Raw genomic sequence first — 21,218 nt, forward strand, 5'->3', positions numbered from 1 at the left:
TGTTTTCAGTTGATCTTCATAAAACTCAGACGAATGATGAGTCTTGGGAAAGGGAAGAAACCCATGTACAAAATAGTTTCCTAAAATAATAAACAAATTCAACATATTTGTTCTTTTTATGAATTGGAATAATAAAATATTAAATCGTATCTTCGGAGTCTTAAATTTTGTTTTACTCTGAAAAATAAATGAATTTCAGATTTGCTGACCCTGCATCCGGTCATGTGAATGCGTGGAAGCTTTCCATTCGTCCGGAAATTTTGCAGACTCCGTTGCTGGGTAACGAAACAGCGCTGCATTTCGGGACATGTAGGTTAAAGTCAGCTGTTTTCGCCTTTTTCACAATTGAAGTAAAACTACGTATCCCATAATGCCAGTCTTTCGCTGCTGAACACGTGACTCACGGTTGTCGGCAGAGCTACAACAACAGACATTTTTGAGCCGTGTTGACGGTGTATTTCTCAGATTTTTATTTTTTGTGTGTGTGTGTGTGTTTAAAATGAAGCTGCAGTTTAGTTTAGTCGTTGTGTTGTATGTTGCTGTGAGTGTAATGGCTGGGAAGTACTCTCGGGACGTGAACGAGCCGAAGCAGAGCGACGAGCAGACGGTGGAGTTTAGGATCGCGAAACTCAACCAGGTGTGGGAGAAAGCGCTCAGGGTGAGTCTGCAACAAACAAAACAAAACAACAAACATTCTGCAGCAAACAAACAAAACAAAACAACAAACATTCTGCCTCCAGCGCTCAGGGTGAGTCTGCAACAAACAAAACAAAACAACAAACATTCTGCAGCAAACAAACAAAACAAAACAACAAACATTCTGCCTCCAGCGCTCAGGGTGAGTCTGCAACAAACAAAACAAAACAACAAACATTCTGCAGCAAACAAACAAAACAAAACAACAAACATTCTGCCTCCAGCGCTCAGGGTGAGTCTGCAACAAACAAAACAAACAACAAACATTCTGCAGCAAACAAACAAAACAAAACAACAAACATTCTGCCTCCAGCGCTCAGGGTGAGTCTGCAACAAACAAACAAAACAACAAACATTCTGCAGCAAACAAACAAAACAACAAACATTCTGCCTCCAGCGCTCAGGGTGAGTCTGCAACAAACAAAACAAAACAACAAACATTCTGCAGCAAACAAACAAAACAAAACAACAAACATTCTGCCTCCAGCGCTCAGGGTGAGTCTGCAACAAACAAAACAAAACAACAAACATTCTGCAGCAAACAAACAAAACAACAAACATTCTGCCTCCAGCGCTCAGGGTGAGTCTGCAACAAACAAAACAAAACAACAAACATTCTGCAGCAAACAAACAAAACAAAACAACAAACATTCTGCCTCCAGCGCTCAGGGTGAGTCTGCAACAAACAAAACAAAACAACAAACATTCTGCAGCAAACAAACAAAACAAAACAACAAACATTCTGCCTCCAGCGCTCAGGGTGAGTCTGCAACAAACAAAACAAAACAACAAACATTCTGCAGCAAACAAACAAAACAACAAACATTCTGCCTCCAGCGCTCAGGGTGAGTCTGCAACAAACAAACAAAACAAAACAACAGTCTGCAGCAAACAAAACAGTCTGCCTCCAGTGCTCAGGGTGAGTCTGCAACAAACAAACAAAACAACAGTCTGCAGCAAACAAAACAACAGTCTGCCTCCAGCGCTCAGGGTGAGTCTGCAACAAACAAACAAAACAAAACAACAGTCTGCCTCCAGCGCTCAGGGTGAGTCTGCAACAAACAAACAAAACAAAACAACAGTCTGCCTCCAGCGCTCAGGGTGAGTCTGCAACAAACAAACAAAACAAAACAACAGTCTGCCTCCAGCGCTCAGGGTGAGTCTGCAGCAAACAAACAAAACAACACACCTCCAACTTGGGCAAATGAAGACTGGTTAGCACCAGGTGACATGTAGAATGAAAATAGAATAGGGCCAAGAATGCAGCCCTGCGGCACTCTACAAGAAAGAGGGAATTTGATGTATTTCATAATATGCAAGTGACTGAAGACAAATCTCACAAAAACTTTGGCCTTTAAGGGTTTTTTTTTTTTTTTTGCGCATTAAGTCTATAAGTACTGCATTTATGTCTATTAATAACTTCTTTTTTTTTTTTTTTAGTGTTTTTTGCTTTTTTTTTTGCATCTTTATGTGCAATGTTTGATTTTGTCTAATTTCTTCTGCGAAACTGAAAAGTTGATAGGACAAATATTTAGAAATTTTAGCTAACCAATAAACAATGGATGCTGTGCTGCAATGCACCATGGGAGTTTGGGGTTTTGAGGTTTTAAATGTTTTTGTGGTTTACGAGGTCTGTCAATAAAGTAACGGTCCTTTTTATTTTTTTCAAAAACTATAGGATTTCATTCATATGTTTTTACGTCAGACATGCTTGAACCCTCGTGCGCATGCGTGAGTTTCCACGCCTGTCGGTGACGTCATTCGCCTGTGAGCACGCCTTGGGAAGGAGTGGTCCCGCCCCGTCGTCGGATTTTCATTGTCTGGAAATGGCGGAATGAAAAGGACTTTTATTGCATCAGAATTTTTTCAGAAGCTGTTAGAGACTGGCACCTGGAAACCATTCGAAAAGTTTATCTGGCTTTTGGTGAAAATTTTACGGGCTTCACAGAGAATAAGGTCTGTTAGTACAGCTTTAAGGACGCTCGGTGCGCCGCGCTCCGAGCTGCGACGACGCGGCACAAGCCACCGGACCATTTCTAAGCTGATGGCTCTGTGGATACGAGACCGTCGTGTGCTCTTTCTCTGGTTATCACAAGAGCTGGACATCAGCCATTTTCCGGCAGATTTCACTTTTAACAAGAGAGTTTGTCATGGAAAGCTGCGCGGAGGCTTCGCCTGTCACGACCGATTCGCTTTGGAAGCTAGACAAAGGAACACCTCCGTTTCGGCGTGTCAGAGGACAAGTTTGGACATGTCTATCTCGGCTTTCAGTGCTTACCAGTCCAGTAAGTATCATTGAAATTGTGGAGAGCTGGACATGTCCAAACGTGTCCTCTGACACACCGAAACGGAGGTGTTCCTTTGTCTAGCTTCCAAAGCGAATCGGTCGTGATGCTAGAAGCCTCCGCACGGCTTTCCATGACAAAATCTCTTGTTAAAAGTGAAATCTGCCGGAAAATGGCTGATGTCCAGCTCTTGTGATAACCAGAGAAAGAGCACACGACGGTCTCGTATCCACAGAGCCATCCGTTTAGAAATGGTCCAGCGGCTTGTGCCGCATCGTCGCAGCTCGGAGTGCGCCGCACCGAGCGTCCATAAAGGGGTCCTTAAAGCTGTAGTAACAGACCTTATTCTCTGTGAAGCCCATAAAATTTTCACCAAAACCCAGATACATTTTTCGAATGGTTTCCAGGTGCCAGTCTCTAACAGCTTCTGAAAAAATTCTGATGGAAAAAAAAGTCCTTTTCATTCCGCCATTTCCAGACAATGAAAATCTGACGTGGGGCGGGACCACTCCTTACACAAGGCGTGCTCACAGGTGAATGACGTCACCGACAGGCGTGGAAAAACTCACGCATGCGCACGAGGGTTCAAGCATGTCTGACGTAAAAACATATGAATGAAATCCATATAGTTTTTGAAAAAAATAAAAAGGACCGTTACTTTATTGACAGACCTCGTATGTTAGTTTAACAGTGTTGTTAGTTGTTATGAATACATTAAGACGGTAACTTTAAAATTACATAATTAACAGGAAATAAAAGGGTTGAGTTCCTCTTCTAAAAATTGTTGAGGTCTAAGGTTCTAAAAACATTCTGGGCTCACACGCCATTCCAATTCATTGCTTAATTTATTATCACCCTTGAAAAATGTCAGCTACCGATTTTATAAACATTACCCAGTCTACAGCATGTGAAGCCCAACGGGCAACACGCTAGTGTAATTTTAATGCCCAAATAAAAATCAGTCTGTCTTTCCTGTCTGCTATACGTTTTATTCGGCTTCTCCTTTGTCAGTTGGGTCGCCACAGCAGAGCCGATATGGATCTGCATGTTGATTTAGCACAGGTTTTACACCAGGTGCCCTTCCTGTCCTCTATGTGTGACTCCCAATTAATGCTGTGGTGTTTTGCTGGTTGCGATAAATCAAATGAACTCCTGACTCCTCTTGCTGTATCAAGCTGTCATCTCCCTATTCGTTTAAGTCATGGCGCCACTTTATCGACGTCTGCCAGAACCATAAACTTAACCAGAAGCATTGAGTCCTGATGAGTTAAAGCTTTGCCACCTGTAGTTTAACATATTTAGTAACTCAAAGTATAAAACAAATTGCTGGTGTTGATGCAGCACTTTTCACTTTGAGTGTTTGGTAGTCTGAGGTCAAATTAAAGCAGTTTTTTTTAGTATTTCGGTTCCTTCACAGAAGTGTAAAATGAATGATGCCTGGTCTGAATTATGTTTGTACAACCCCTGGCAAAAATTATGGAATCACCGGCCTCGGAGGATGTTCATTCAGTTGTTAATTTTGTAGAAAAAAGCAGATCACAGACATGACACAAAACTAAAGTCATTTCAAATGGCAACTTTCTGGCTTTAAGAAACACTATAAGAAATCAGGACAAAAAATTGTGGCAGTCAGTAACGGTTACTTTTTTAGACCAAGCAGAGGGAAAAAAATATGGAATCACTCAATTCTGAGGAAAAAATTCTGGAATCATGAAAAACAAAAGAACGCTCCAACACATTACTAGTATTTTGTTACACCACCTCTGGCTTTTATAACAGCTTGCAGTCTCTGAGGCATGGACTTAATGAGTGACAAACAGTACTCTTCATCAATCTGGCTCCAACTTTCTCTGATTGCTGTTGCCAGATCAGCTTTGCAGGTTGGAGCCTTGTCATGGACCATTTTCTTCACCTTCCACCAAAGATTTCAATTGGATTAAGATCCAGACTATTTGCAGGCCATGACATTGACCCTATGTGTCTTTTTGCAAGGAATGTTTTCACAATTTTTGCTCTATGGCAAGATGCATTATCATCTTGAAAATGATTTCATCATCCCCAACATCCTTTCAATTGATGGGATAAGAAAAGTGTCCAAAATATCAACGTAAACTTGTGCATTATTGATGATGTAATGACAGCCATCTCCCCAGTGCCTTTACCTGACATGCAGCCCCATATCATCAATGACTGTGGAAATTTACATGTTCTCTTCAGGCAGTCATCTTTATAAATCTCATTGGAACGGCACCAAACAAAAGTTCCAGCATCATCACCTTGCCCAATGCAGATTTGAGATTTATCACTGAATATGACTTTCATCCAGTCATCCACAGTCCACGATTGCTTTTCCTTAGCCCATTGTAACCTTGTTTTTTCTGTTTAGGTGTTAATGATGGCTTTTGTTTAGCTTTTCTGTATGTAAATCCCATTTCCTTTAGGCGGTTTCTTACAGTTCGGTCACAGACGTTGACTCCAGTTTCCTCCCATTCGTTCCTCATTTGTTTTGTTGTGCATTTTCGATTTTTGAAACATATTGCTTTAAGTTTTCTGTCTTGACACTTTGATGTCTTCCTTGGTCTACCAGTATGTTTGCCTTTAGCAACCTTCCCATGTTGTTTGTATTTGGTCCAGAGTTTAGACACAGCTGACTGTGAACAGCCAACATCTTTTGCAACATTGCATGATGATTTACCCTCTTTTAAGAGTTTGATAATCCTCTCCTTTGTTTCAATTGACATCTCTCGTGTTGGAGCCATGATTCCTGTCAGTCCACTTGGTGCAACAGCTCTCCAAGGTGTGATCACTCCTTTTTAGATGCAGACTAACAAGCAGATCTGAGTTGATGCAGGTGTTAGTTTTGGGAATGAAAATTTACAGGGCGATTCCATAATTTATTCCTCAGAATTGAGTGAGTCCATATTTTTTTTTCCCTCTGCTTGGTCTAAAAAGTAACCGTTACTGACTGCCACAATTTTTTTTCCTGATTTCTTATAGTGTTTCTTAAAGCCAGAAAAGTTGCCATTTGAAATGACTTAGTTTTGTGTCATGTCTGTGATCTGCTTTTTTTTCTACAAAATTAAACAACTGATGAACATCTTCCGAGCTGGTGATTCCATAATTATTGCCAGGGGTTGTAGCTTAAAAAATTTCTGTGTGCTCATGCATAGAAATTTTGAACATTTGTCAGATGTAACAGGCAGATCAATTGTAATTTGACTCAGTTGACTCCTTCAGTAATTATCCTATTTGATCAAGAGTTTAATATGGGCCATTTTCCATTCTCAAAGACACTCCTTTAAAGTTAAACCCGAGTGGAAAAATTCCATGATTGATTTAAATTAAAATTCTTAAATCATTTGTGTCATCTTTGTAGCAGTTATCTTATGTAGGCACTTCAAAAAGTTCTCGTCCTCACCAAGGAGATGACAACAGGGTCTCCCTTAACTTCAGTGCACTTGGTCCACCGATGTTCAAGCTTCACTGTCCCTTCGCTGAAGAAGATCAGATCTTGATCTTTAGTTTCTGGGTCAGGCCAAGAACTCTTTGAAGTGCCCTTGTGGACTAAATATAAAGCTTGTGGACCAGTGACCTCTGCTGCTCCTGGTACTTTATGTACATCATTCACAACACAGATGGCTTTTAAACATGGTAATTCAAAAAAGTCCAAAATTCTAAAAGAAATTGGCACTAACTACAGGTACTGAAGACAAAATGCCTCTGATTGGCGTTTTGCTGATTCTTTTCCTCCAGTTTCTATGGTTATAAAATGGTTTTGTTTTGTTTGCTTCCGGTTTTAATATAATTAAAGTTCCATTTTTGTTGTGACAGATGCAGCTGTCTCCGGTGCGTCAGGCTGAGCTGCACATGACCTGAAGATTCAGGAAAAAGATGAGCTGCAGTGGAAGAAGTTTAAAGTCGAGGGCCTGGACGAAAACGGGGAGGAAAGAGGCCCAACTCCGCCGCAACTTCAACGGTGAGACCCCTGGTGTTCCAAGTGCACCGGTGTCACCGACCGAATGGCCCCCTCTAAAAAGGGGTCCACCCTGCTTTCACTGCACGTCTGTCAGTTTGGACCACAAGCAGCACGTCTGAGTCTGACTCTCTGAGTCTGAGTATCGACACCAAAGTGATCAAATGGAATAATGTGATTATGAACCCATCACATGACAAAGTAAACCCTCTTAATCATTCTAATGTCAGATTTAAGCAAAAAACAAGGCGATAATCAGTGAATCGCTGGTGACGCTCCGAAATAACGTAGGCACAGCAGCACATCAGAGTCAGACGTGCTGCTGTGGCGCTCTGATTGCTTCTCCTGTCTTTTATAATGAAATAATGCTGAATTTGGTGGAAATGATTGTTGTACTAAAGCTTCAGATATGTCATCGAGACAGATGATGACTGGAGGCAGTTTGAAGCAGAAACGAGGTGATAATGGGTGAACCGCTGGTGACGCTTAGAAATGATGCTGCTGACGCTCCAAAATGACGCATGCGCACTGAAGGCAGGGCGGACAGATTTTTAGGGGGGGCCCGTTCAGTCAGCGACACCGGCACAATGTCTTTGCTTTGACATATGAGTCCGGTTCATAAACAGATGAGTGTCAACTTTAAAGGGAGGAAACCAACACAGTGTCTCAGTCAGGTGCTGGACCAACATGTGACACCAGATGTCCAAGCATCCAGAGGGACTGACCACCATTCTCCCCTTTTTTTATATATATATATATATATATATATATATATATATATATATTTAGTTTCCATTTTCCAATGCTATTTTGGCCACCAGCTTGAATTTCCAAAAAACCTTCAAAAATAGTAAAATTCCTTGTGTAACTTTAGTTTTTTGAAGAGTTGGTAAAGTATACATTTTTAGAAAGCTTATGATATGAGGAATCCAGAAAAACAATGTTTTAGTTTCTTTTCCTGAGGTTATATGGTGGCTATCTTGGATTTCTGAAAACAGAAACCTTAGAAAAACAATTTGTCATTTTCTGGACTTGTGGTTAACTGAGGATCATGATTGAAGTTTATTTTCCTTATATAGCGCCAAATCACAACAGAGTTGCCTCAAGGCGCTTCACACAGGTAAGGTCTAACCTTACCAACCCCCAGAGCAACAGTGGTAAGGAAAACTCCCTCTGAGGAAGAAACCTCAGCAGACCAGACTCAAAGGGGTGACCCTCTGCTTGGGCCATGATACAAACATAAATTACAGAAACAATTCCCAGAACAATTCACAGACGAATATACAAGAATGCTATTGGCGTACAGGACAGGAGGATCGCCAACACAATACAACTCCCATCTCTGGATGAAGCTGCACCTTAACAGAGAAAAAAAACAAAAACAAACAGGCATCAGAAAGACAAAATACTGTATAATTTGCCAGCATTAAACAACAAGAAAAACAGAGAAATACTAAGGGATCGCCGGCCACTAGCCCTAAGCTTCACTAAAAGACCAGAATTTAGGTGAAGTTGAGGCCGCGGCCCACTTCAATTACTAATAACATGAATTAAAGAGTAAAAAGCGTAAACAAAACTGTACCAGTATGCTAGCCATATGAAAGGGAAATAAGTACGTCTTAAGTCTGGACTTGAAAGTACTCCACAGAATCTGATTGTTTTATTGACGCAGGGGAGGATCATTCCACAGAACAGGGGCACGATAGAGGAAAGCTCTGTGACCCGCAGACTTCTATTCACCCTAGGGACACAAAGTAGTCCTGCACCCTGAGAACGTAAAGCCCGGGCCGGTACGTAAGGTTTAATTAGGTCAGCTAGGTAGGGATGTGCCAGTCCCTGAATAATTTTATAGGTTAGTAACAGAACCATTGTACTCAGAACACAGGGAACAAAAGAGCTTTGAGTTGGAAAAGTGTAATGCAATGGCCATTCAAGTTGGATTTCCAAGTCGGACAGTTGGGAAAGATCCATATAACCAGAGTTCGTCAAGCTGATGTCCCGGCAATATGGTGGCACACACAGTGAGCAGTAAGCAGAATTAACTTTGATTCATTTGTACTTGTATGTGGTGTTTGATGGAAGGTTTTATGCATTTGATCGGTATTGACCCGAGTTGTGGATCTTGGTGTTGCCTGTCAGCACAGCGGCGGGTCGCAAACTTATGACATTCCCCTTCCCAAGATGGCAAATGAAAATATCGCAGAAAAAAACTTTGATGTCCTGAGTCACAAAACATTGAGGCCTCTCATGTTTTCCTGAGCAGATGCACTGGAACACATTTAGACCGGATGTCGGAAATAGCAACTCGAAATTAATGACTTCAGACATGTTCAACGAGCAGCAACAACATTTGGGGCACCAGGTCAGGTCTGGGATCCTGCGCTGGGGTAACATGGGAAGTGACTAAATAAGAATTTTGGAGGGCAAAGATTCAGAGATACTTATTAGAAATTCCTGAAGCTGATGAATACTCATAGTGTGTGCTGCCATTTTGGATTTTTATTGCTTGTAGCTGACAGCAATGATTCATAGGACATTGGATCCTGATCCATGTGGGTGTCTTTATCTTACTAAACAGATCCAGATATTTGTAACAGTCTGTTATTAAAAACAAACCACAAAGAAACGAGAAAAAAAAAATGTATTCAATCCTTCTTCGAATTTGTAACAAAAGTTATGAGCCAGAATGGTGCTGTTATTTAACTGCGTACCACCAAGTTAACCCACAGATAACCAGAAGTAAAGAAAGTGACAAGTTAGTTTCTGAAAGTTGCCAATTATTTATTTCACAAGCTTTCTAAAAAAGTATGCGTTACCAAAAAAAAAAAAAAGAAAAGAAAGACATTGAACCTGCTCAAACTGAAAAACCACGGCATCATTTTCACCTGCATGGAAGCATCTGTATCATTGGGGTTTTTCACTGCTTTATTCTGGTTTTTCCTTTAAATTGTCATCTGTAGGCTTGGAAATTGAAAAAAACATGTTTTTATTTTTATTTTTTTTTATTTGGCTGTTGCAGCTAAATAGAGTAAATAATGGCTGTTCCTTTGTAGAGTGGCAGGCGGTGACTCGCTGCCTGTTTTGTATTCTGACACAACCAGTCGGTGATCAAATGGCAGTTCACCCACTTTGGTTTGTCCTCCTTCCTCACTCCCTGGTCAGGCCGTGACCTTCCAGCTCCAGACAGAAAGCCTCAAGGAGAACGTCTTTCTGGTGAATCTTGTCACTCTAATTGGCCTCAGACATCACTTCTGTACCCGTGTTTTGTTTTTATTTTTCTCTCCCTGAGGACTTTCTCTTGCATGTTGTCTCTGTCATCAGTTTGCAGACTAAACCTCTCACTTTGCTACCTGGAATCCTGTTAGAATATAACCTTATTTTACTGTCTGCCGTCCTTGAATGTCTCGTGGGTCAATATATTTAACTCATCCCATAAAACACAAAGCGTACGAGTCCAACGGCACAGAAGAGATTGACCGTTAAAACAAACTTTATAAGGCCTTCAATCCGGCTTCCAGACGGTTGACTGTCTTCTAATGAAGTGTCAGTAGTTAATATGTGACATTGATGGCTTCCAGCATGTTTGATGTGCTGCTGAATCAGCACTTTACTGAAGGAGAATCAGGCCAGAACATCCAACCAAGTCCACCTTTGTGTCATTATATTGTGCTTGAGAACTGTGATCAGGACAGCGGCCGATGCTTTGTTTTTTCTCTCTCTCTATTTATTTAACAGATTATCATTGAACACATTTACATGCACACCAATAAACTGGTGATTGTTTGATTTTTCTCTAACCTATCTATCTATTTATCTTATCTAATCTATCTGATTATTACATGCACACTAATAAACTGGTGATTGTTTGATTTTTGGAGTTTCTGGATTGTTAAAGTGGTCATATCGACGGATTATTGGATTAAAGCCATTTCTGAATTATGAGAAATCCAATGAACACAACTAGGTTTTGACCAGTAATCCTTTTATGCTGTTAATCTGAAACAAGTGTGAAATGTAACTTGAAAATGTTAGGAGTTAAACAGACATGGTGGATAACGTGGTGTGTAGTGAACGCCTTGCATAGCAGCACTCTGACATCGGTGTGTGTGTTTGGGTGAATGTGAGGCATAATTGTAAAGCGCTTTGAGTGTCTGATGCAGATGGAAAAGTGCTATATAAATGCAGTCCATTTACCATTTTCAGATCTCTCCAGAGATGTTCAGTCAAATTCAGGTCTGGACTCTGGCTGGGCCACTCAAGGACATTCACAGAGTTGTCCTGAAGCCACTCCTTTGATATCTTGGCTGTGTGTTTAGGGTCATTGTCCTGCTGAAAGATGAACCGTCACCCCAGTCTGAGGTCAAGAGCGCTCTGGAGCAGGTTTTCATCCAGGATGTCTCTGTACATTGCTGCATTCATCTTTCCCTCAATTCTGACTAGTCTCCCAGTTCCTGCTGCTGAAAAACATCCCCACAGCATGATGCTGCCACCACCATGCTTCACTGTAGGGATGGTGCCTAGTTTCCTCCAAACATGACACCAAAGAGTTCAATCTTTGTCTCGTCAGACCAGGGGATTTTGTTTCTCCTGGTCTGAGAGTCCTTCAGATGCCTTTTGTCAAACTCCAGGTGGTCTGCCATGTGCCTTTCACTAAAGCCCAGGTTACACAGACGGTTTTGTCGGCGAGTAGTACGTAGACCGAAGTTCGCGGTAGTTCCGGCTGTTTTCGCGGTGGAAAGGGGCAGAGCGCGCGCACGTTAAAAAAAAAAAAAAAAAACTCCCCTCCCCGCTGCTGCTTGCTGCAGGGCTGCTCCTCCGCTCTTTCCCCCAAAAAACTCTGTCATAATTGTGTTTAGAAGCCAGTCACCATTTGTTTTATTATACATCTGTGTAGTTAATTAATAAAATATTCTCTACAGACGATTCGCTCACGCGCACATAAAAAAAAGAAAGAAAAAACAGAAACTCCTGCTCCTCCGCTCTTTCCCCCAAAAAACTCTGTCATAATTGTGTTTAGAAACCAGTCACCATTTGTTTTATTATACATCTGTGTCAGTGGTGGGCACACTTCCGATAACAGATAATTATCGAAGATAATGTTTTCATTATCGGATTATCTTTTTAGATAAATTTAAAAACCATCATCGGAGTAATTATCTTCCAATGAATTACCGTCCGATAACTTTTAGACCAATAACGTACTAAACTAAGCTGAACAGTGAAAAACATTTTTAAAACTGTTAAAGCTGTTGAGACCTACCTGTTAAAGGTTTCCTAATAGGCATGTTGTTCTACCCTCTGCAAACAGAAACCACTCTATCCTCTGTAAGCTAAAAGTCATTTCCTTTAACACCATGCTAATATAATCGCAATGTCACCAAGTCATCCAGAGGCATACATGTTTAACTTATGGTTCAAATTTTAACCACTCATTTTAGACAAGTTATTTAAAATTATTGTCATGTCTGAAGTTTATAAAGTGAAAATATCAGATATATGTTTTCATTTTAAAGTAATGTGCTAATTTTTAAGGGTTTGTGAGCACATGCTGTGCCAGGCAGCAATGCATTATGGGTAGCATAAGGTAATCTCAGACGTTCACGACAGGACAAATGCATTTCAGACACTCTGTTCAGGGTCCACAGATAACAGCATTAACCTCTAGTGCCTAAAACTCTCGTGAATATATTCTCTGGGTTTATAAACGTTAGTGTATTTGCGTTTGTTAAATTTCACGCATCTTAAATGTAGCAGACACGGATTATCTGGAATTTTGTTTGACATTTTTCAAGGCCGCTACTGCCATCTACTGGCCAGGAGTGTTCATGGCGGTATTAAAAGTGTTGGTATTGTCCATTGTCCAGGCGTGTTTTGTGTGCATATATTTGTTTGTATTCTAAAACTATGGTTAGAAGTAATTCCGACTTCTTATCGGTCCACACGAACGAGGTTGGCGCCATGTTTTTAGTTTTTGTGGAAGTGACAAGAGAATAAGGCTCCTGATTGGATAGAATTTTAATCAGTACCGCCACCCAAAGGTTTGGCAGACTAATTACAACACATTTATACGGTTGATGTGGATGGATTTTTTTTTTTTTTTAAACGACATGGTGTGGATGAAGTTTTTTCCCCAAACTGAAAGGGTAAGATATTCGGTTTTACAAATACCCGACAACGTGTGTACATGGCCTTATGTCTGTGAAAGGCAGTATATAAATAAATTTACTTACTTACTTACTAATATTGAGTGCATGTTTTACAACATCATAAAAGTTTTAAAACATGCAATTGCGATGACACTTCCAGGTCTCCGTAAAAATGCCTGTTTTTACAAATAAAAATGGAATATTTTACAAAAGCACATTTATTTTTAAACCAACACACGTCACATTAACGTGTTGGTTTACATAATGGATTACTGAACCAATCACTGTTTAGCACTTTTACCCAGAATGCTTTGCGGTCTGTGTTTGTTACAAAACCTCAGAATTAGTGCCTTATTCAACATTAAAAGATATATTTTAACTTTGTACAAATGACAGAATTGACATTAATGGAGTTATTCTATCAGTATTTTCAAAAAACCATAAGTTAGTATGACTTTATTTTTCAAGACCTCCGCCTGACCGGAGAGTTAAATTGATAGGGAGCTGGTCTTAGGGCTGCTCGCGGTGTTCCTCTGTTGTGGGAGTGTTGTTGTAAACAAGTGCTTCCAGCAGGTGCAGAATGTTGAAAGAAAAATGATTATGATTAGGAAAGAGTTGATTTTGTGGGTGCTCTTAGGATTTGTCTGTGCTGCTTCCTGCAGGGGGCAGCATGGTCAAACATTCTTGCTTATTCTTTAGGTCTTCTACCACTTTTGATGCTTTCAAAAGCGATCGTGTTAAAAATCAATTTCAGCTCTTTAGTATCTGCAAATATGCCATAGACAACACCGGAATTTATCAGTTATCTGTAACTTCCGATACATTTTTGGGTGGTTTATGGGTTTATCTTTATCAAAGATAACTTTTCAGTTATCTTATTATCTGTTATCGAAGTTAATTTTTTGGTTATCTGTGCCCATCACTGATCTGTGTAGTTAATTAATAAAATATTCTCTACAGATGATTCGCTCACACGCACGTAAAAAAAAAGAAGGAAAAAAAGAAACTCCTGCTCCTCACTCTTTCCCCCAAAAAACTCTGTCATAATTGTGTTTAGAAGCCAGTCACCATTTGCTTTATTATACAGCTGTGTAGCTCTCCAGGATGATTCGTGCGCGCACGCACGTAAAATAAAAATAAAAAGAAACTCCGCTCCACGCTGCTGTGGTGCTGCTGCTCACTCTAAAAACTCTGTCATGATTGTAAAATAAAGGACAAAAGAGACACAAGTCCTGCTCACAGGCTGCTACCAGATACAGGACATGTTCACATCTTCAAACTCCAGACATCTCCACGTCACTACATATTCAGTCCCTGATTGGTCATCGCGGCGCGACAAGAACTGCGGCACTACAGGAAGCGGCAGGATGAAACGGCAATTAAAAAGTATCAAACGCCGTTGTTCGCGTTGTCGCTGTCGTCACGGGAGGTCTCTGGGAGCGCTCCTGGAATTATTCGACATGTTGAATAATTTTTTCGACGATTCCCGGTAAAGCTGGAACTAAGCCACGCCCCCTAGTGCCGGCGTTAACAACGGCGTGTGATCCTTAAGACGGCCAAAAACTCTTCCGGGATGCTTCTGGGAGCTCTTACCGTCTGTGTGTAAACAGGAGTGGCTTCCGACTGGCCACTCTACCATACAGGCCTCATTGGTGGATTGCTGCAGAGATGGTTGTCCTTCTGGAAGGTTCTCCTCTCTCCACAGAGGAATGCTGGAGGTCTGACAGAGTGACCATCAGGTTTTGGTCACCTCCCTGACTAAGGCCCTTCTCCCCCGATCGCTCAGTTTAGACAGGTGGCCAGCTCAAGGACCTTCAAAGTAGTAGAAATGTTTCTGTACCCTTCCCCAGATTTGTGCTTCCAGACAATCCTGTCTCTGAGGTCTACAGACAATTCCTGTGACTTCATGCTTGGTTTGTGCTCTGACTGTCAACTGTGGGACCTTATATGTAGACAGGTGTGTGTCTTTACAGTTCATGTCCAATCAACTGATTTTACCCCAGGTGGACTTCAGTTAAGCTGTAGAAACATCTCAAAGATGATCAGTGGAAACAGGATGCAGCGGAACTCAGTTTTGTGCTTCATGGCTGTGAATGTGATATCTTGTTTGTTTTTATATATATATCATATATTTTTTTTTTTTCTTCAAAAATCTAAAAAAAAATATTTTCATTGTCATTATGGGGTATTGTGTGTAGAATTTTGAGGGAATTAAAAAGAATTTCATCCATTTTGGAATAAGGCTGTAACATAAAATGTGAGGAAAAGTGAAGCGCTATGAATACTTTTTGGATGCAGTGTATTCATACATAGTCATTAACAGCATTAATTAGCTCTGTAAGTGGTTTAGATTTGAGCAAGGTTTTGTCCGGATGTGATCTGTGGGTCAAGGAACACTTGGCTAAGAAGCCGTTTTTGTTTTTTGTTTCAAAGCTGGGTTAATGTCCTCTAATGGTGTTGATTGGATCACATTATTTTTGTTTTTAACGTGGTCATGGAGCTGATTTGAACTTACTGCTGAACATTTGTACATCATCTGTATACATATGTGTCCCGTTTGATTGGTGTTCACAGGTGTCTCATCTAGTTCAGACTGAGTAGGTCGTTTCTGTTGCATTCATGTGGTGACAAGTGAACACTTATCTCCTCCAACTCATCTGTCGATTTATCAAGTGCTTTCAGCAAGTTAAATATCTATGAGTGAACAGAGGTCGAGTCGACCAAACGGCACTTTAATGTCTCCTGCTTACCTGGTAATTTTACCTCATTTGCTGCTGTTTTTGGCAGTGCCAGTTAATGATGGTGCTTTCAAGGGTCATCAGATTGTGGGTTATTTCTTGTGTAAAAAAGAAAAGGAGCGACTGTCAAATGAAACAGAAAACTTAAAAAGTACATCAAAATTATCAGATGACTAGAATCTGGATTTGTCACGATTATTAATCCCGACTGCATTGTTGAGAATTCAGTTCAACTTTTTGTCCCCAGTCAACAGTTAACAGGACAGATGAGTATCTGTCCTGTTAACTGTTGACTTTTTATGTCCTTTTGTATTTTCTTTGCAATTGACATATTTTTAACAAATACATCCTTTTATCTGGCGGTCAATTAAAACGGTTTCAACCCAAAAGTTTATTATATACCAAACTAGTATGTGAAGGTTATCTAGCAGTAGGTGGTGTTGAAATAGATGTGAGTGGGTCACCACCTGACTGGTTTGACTTCATCTTTGCAGAAACTTGCAGAGTTCTGAAAAATCTGCTGATAAACTCCTTCTGAAGTTAGTCTTCTGTTGCAGGATTATAAGTTTTGACTTTAGTGCTTCATCTTTACTTTCTTAACTGCTAACAGAGCGGTTAGGTGGGCGATGATGCCTGTGGCATTACCTTGATTGATTCATGAAAAAAGATTATTCTTCTGTTACACAGTGATCCTGGCTAAATATGGGATGGATGGAAAAGGGGATACGCGGCCACTGGAAAGCAACTACCTCAAGGACCACGACACTAAAGAGGAAGACGCGTTCAATGATCCCAGATTGGACAAACTCTGGAACAAGGTGTGTAAAATAGTGCGGCGCATGAGATCCAAGTATTTGAAAGTCTGCAGCTCCTGGTTGGATAAAAATCCACCACTTGCGGTGAAATAAACACTTTAAGCGAAAGCTTCTCAGCGGTGCTCTTATTGGAAACAATAATGATGTTTGTGTGCTGAGAAACCTGTTATTTTCAAGGGGCAAGACTTTGATAAATTACACTGATGCACACAAACTCTGCTCTTAACACTTTAACCAATTCAGTCTGGAACGTGAGCAGAATCCATCGCAGCCTGTTTGGACAAGAAAACAAGGGATATTTTTCTCTGGGTAATCTGGAATTAATTTCCATATTCCACCCATCTGTGATGTTAAGGGCCTAATAGTAAAACTCTGACCTGCAGTGAATTACTCCCTGGGTGAGTCCTCCTGAGAAAAAAAAACACAAAATTTTGCACAAACAGCCATTTTTTTATTATTATTTTTAATATTTTAGAAGTGCCCCTGAAATTGTAATTGAAATTGGCATCAAAAGATGACTGGGAGGAACAATTAGCTCCTTGGTTATTGTCTCTAATTCTCTGCTTGGTACACTTCTAGTTCTGAGTGGTTAAACTGTGCTTTGTCACAAAATCGACTTGGAGCGAACGACAGTTTCATCTTTGAAACTACCTGCAAATATGAAAATTCCATTTGCTAATTACAGGCTGAACATTAACCCAAATGATGGATATAAATAATTGAACTTGTGACAGTTTTGTTGCAAGTATGAGTCGTTCTTCTATTGAAGCAGGTGTTAATTTTACACACATTACTACTTCAATATTTGAGATTTCAACCCTAAAATATCCACCCAAAAATAACAGAAGTTTATGTTAGCACTAGTTAAAGAATTATTTTATTTACCTGTAACTCAGCTTCAACCAATATACCTCACAATGTCTCATAGTAATTTACAATTATTATTATTATTATTTTTATTAGTAGTAGTAGTAGTGTTTCCCTCTGACAAAGTCCAGTTTATGCCATTTAGCAGTGTGTAAAATAATAATTTTAAAAAGCCTGACAATTTCTCTGACCATTTTGAGTACAATTTTATGGTATAATTAGATCTCGTGTTTAAGAGCGAATTATTGTTGTATAAACATGCTAACTTAGTAAGCATCATAGCAAGAAGGCTAACAAACATGTTACATCACCAACTAACATTAGCCCTTCATTCATGACACGGACACCGTAATCATACAGAGAGAACACAGTGGCATATCTTTATCCTTTGTTGGTTTCTCCTCTTCATCTTTTGTTTTTTTCCTAAATTGGGCACCTGATGGCTTTCACTTTCACTTTATTTATTCAATGTCTCCAAAGGAGCAACGAGCTGTACAGCAATGGGTATACAGAAAAGCACAGAATAAAAAGAAAAGAAAAGCAAAAACACACCAAACATTCAGTACACAAGGGGGACACAGTACAGACCTGGATCGATGGAAAAGGAACCGAGTTACGTAACACGATTTGCCATCAACCCTATGTATCTGCTTCTCTCCTCCGGTCAGCATTCAGAACAGAGATAGCCACAGGTACAAAGGAATGTTTATATCTATTACTCCTCACTGTAGGAAACCTAAGCCTCGCTCCAGATGGCAAATAACAAAATTCACCATGGAGAGGGTGGCCCAGATCAGATGAAATTCTCTGAGCCTTCCTCCTCACCTGTCTGGAAAACAAGTCAGACAGTGAGGTCTGCTGGGCCCCCAAAAGCTTGCTGCACAATTCTACAATGTTGTGAAGTGGCTTCCTTGCTTTAATGCTGAGATTTCCGTACCAGCACATCATCGAAAAAGTTAAAACCGATTCAATACAAGATTTATAAAATAGGGTCATTATTGTCCTGTCCACTTGAAAATATGATAACTTACGAAGACAAAACAGATGCTGCTGCCCCTTCTTATACAGCAGGTCTGCATTGTCATTAAAGTTCAACTTGCTATCGATCAGCGTTCCCAAGTATTTATAGTTGTCCACATGCTCCGTGCTTTGACCATCTCCCCCCCGCTTCACTCATGACCAGATGTCAAGACTAAACCAATTCACCTGGGTGACCACATAATTGTTTTGTATCACCTATTTTTATCAGCCATTTCACACAATTCAGAAAAACATGCAGGAATTATAGGCCTGTATTTAAAATATTATGAATGAGATCTGTGTTATTTGGAAGAAAGTCGAGGTGTAGTCAACTTTAGCCCACTAACCACCCCCCCACGTCCCTTCCATTATGCCGCGTTCACACCGGATGACACGCGAGTGACGGCAGCGACAGGTTGCCATGTAATCCCTATGGAAGGACACGTTGTGGCGCCACAAAAGTTCAAGCCACGTAATGTGAGGCAATGGATGCGAATGAAGCGATTTTTGAGCGATTGGCACGTTTGTGACACAATATCGTGTCACATCGCCCTCTTCCCCAAGTTGAAAAATCTGAACTTTTTCATCTTCGTGATGATCAATCAGGAACTGGATATGTAGTGACGTGGAGATGTCTGGAGTTTATACTTGATGTGAACATGTCCTGTCTCTGGCAGCCAGCCTGTGAGCAGGACTTACGTCCCTTTTGTCCTTTATTTAACAATTATGACAGAGTTTGAGGGGAGAGCGAGCAGCAGCAGCCAGTTTTTTTTTTTTTCACGTGCGTGCGCAAATGAATCGTCCGTGAAGATTATTTTATTTATTAACTACACAGATGTATAATAAAACAAATGGTGACTGGTTTATAACACAATTATGACAGATTTGAGGGGAGAGCAAGCAGCAGCACCACAGCAGCAGCAGTTTTTTTTTTTTTTTTTTTTTCCCACGTGCGCATGCGAACAAATCGTCCGTGAAGATAATTTTATTAACTACACAGATGTATAATAAAACAAATTGTGACTGGTTTATAACACAGTTATGACAGAGTTTGAGGGGAGAGAGAGCAAGGAACCACAGTGGCAGACAGTTTTTTTTTTTTTGTTTGTTTTTTTCTTTTCTTTGTTTGCATGTGTGCGTGCGAACGGGACAGGAGGTCCTCAAACTGGAGATCCTGCAGCTCCACTTATTTGCTGCAGCTCCTGCAGCAAATAATGAAACTCCCCGAATTGGGAACGTCTCATGTTGTGAACCCAGGGACGGCGCCGCTGGCGACTTTTGTCAGCTTTCCACAGCAAGTAGTGCACAGCAACTCGCTCCGTGTGATCAAGGTCCGCCGTGTTGACTTGACTGACAACCGGAGCCGGCGAGCGGAATGGAAGCTCCTCCTATTTGATGATGCATTGGTGTGAATTTTCGCAGCGAAAGCAGAGTGACACACCGGGAGATGGTGGCTCGTCCATCGCCACAATGCTTCTGTGTACCATCCTTCTCAGCAAGGGCGCCTGTACAGCTGCAGGGGGCGCCAATTTGCCAATTCCACGCACGACGACAAGAAAACGGCTTTGCGTGTCTACAGTGCCGTGAATGCCACCCCAGGTGGCTGTCTGGTTTGCCCATACCAAAAACCACTACTGCTGACCGGGAAAGTGTTTTGGGTTTAACAGAAAAGAAGAAGTTCCTAAAGCAGAGGAAACAAATCATGTGTAACCGCTCAGTGTTGTAATTTCATATTGCTAAAACATTTTCCACCTTTCTTATGATGATCTGTAAAGTGGAATGATTTTTGTTGAAGTTTTCAGACGTATCACAGCAGATTAAAAAACCACAGCACTTGTCGTTTTATGTCTATCTGAAGCGTGGCTGCTTTGATTTTATCTCTCTGCCAGGCCAAAACATCAGGAAAGTTCTCCAGTGAGGAACTGCTGAGCCTGAAGCAAGAGTTCCAACACCATAAGGACAAGATCCACGAGTACAACATTCTGATGGACACCGTCAGCAGGACTGAAGGTGAGCTGTGACATCACTCTGTGTCCAATTCCTGAGCTCAGATCTGAACGCTCTTGAAGCCGTTTTTCCCTCTCTGCTGTTATGTAATTAAAGCTACTGTATGTAGATTGTTTGTGGCGTTTATTAGCAGGAATGTGATATAGCTTTCATAGCAATCTGTTTATTAGTGTATCATTTACCTGCAGTAATGAATGTGTGTTTTCATGAGCTTAGAATGAGCCCATTGTGTCCACATTTGAGCCAACCTCATAATAATAATAATAATGGAATAATAATAACAGTAATAATAATATAGTTTTTATTGTTATTGTACATATACATACATACTTGCATACACACAATGAAATTTGTCCTGCGTTTAACCATCCTAATTACAGTTAGAAACAATCCAACCACTAGGAGCAGTGGGCTGCCACAGTCTGGATGGAGAGTCCCTGCCTTGGTCAGGGCCAGAGAAAGGAGCAGACCCTAAATCAGATGAGTCCCCAAAGATTATTCAGCCAGATGAACCCACATATCACTCTTTATGAGAGTTATTTCATTAGAGAACCGTAATGGAAACCAGAGCACCGCACTCGCAGAGCACAAATGTCCACCAACACTAGTTTCCAATTCTATAAATTTTTACCTTAGAAAAAAGTACCAACAGACCTTAAGACCTGCACAGG

At 40.7% G+C, this 21,218-nt stretch overlaps 1 protein-coding gene across 1 annotated transcript in view; it reads left to right on the plus strand.

The window, feature by feature from the left end:
- The first annotated feature begins 201 nt into the window (after positions 1–201).
- Positions 202–21,218, plus strand: part of lrpap1 (low density lipoprotein receptor-related protein associated protein 1) — a 31,161-nt gene continuing 10,144 nt past the window's right edge. Inside the window, 6 exon segments of the mRNA XM_034188192.1 lie at positions 202–658; positions 6,813–6,846; positions 6,849–6,925; positions 6,927–6,957; positions 16,526–16,656; positions 20,430–20,550. Coding sequence (XP_034044083.1) covers positions 500–658; positions 6,813–6,846; positions 6,849–6,925; positions 6,927–6,957; positions 16,526–16,656; positions 20,430–20,550 — 553 coding nt within the window. The 5' untranslated portion in view covers positions 202–499.

This window comes from Thalassophryne amazonica, chromosome 15 (genome assembly GCF_902500255.1).
Source record: "Thalassophryne amazonica chromosome 15, fThaAma1.1, whole genome shotgun sequence".
NCBI lineage: Eukaryota > Metazoa > Chordata > Actinopteri > Batrachoidiformes > Batrachoididae > Thalassophryne > Thalassophryne amazonica.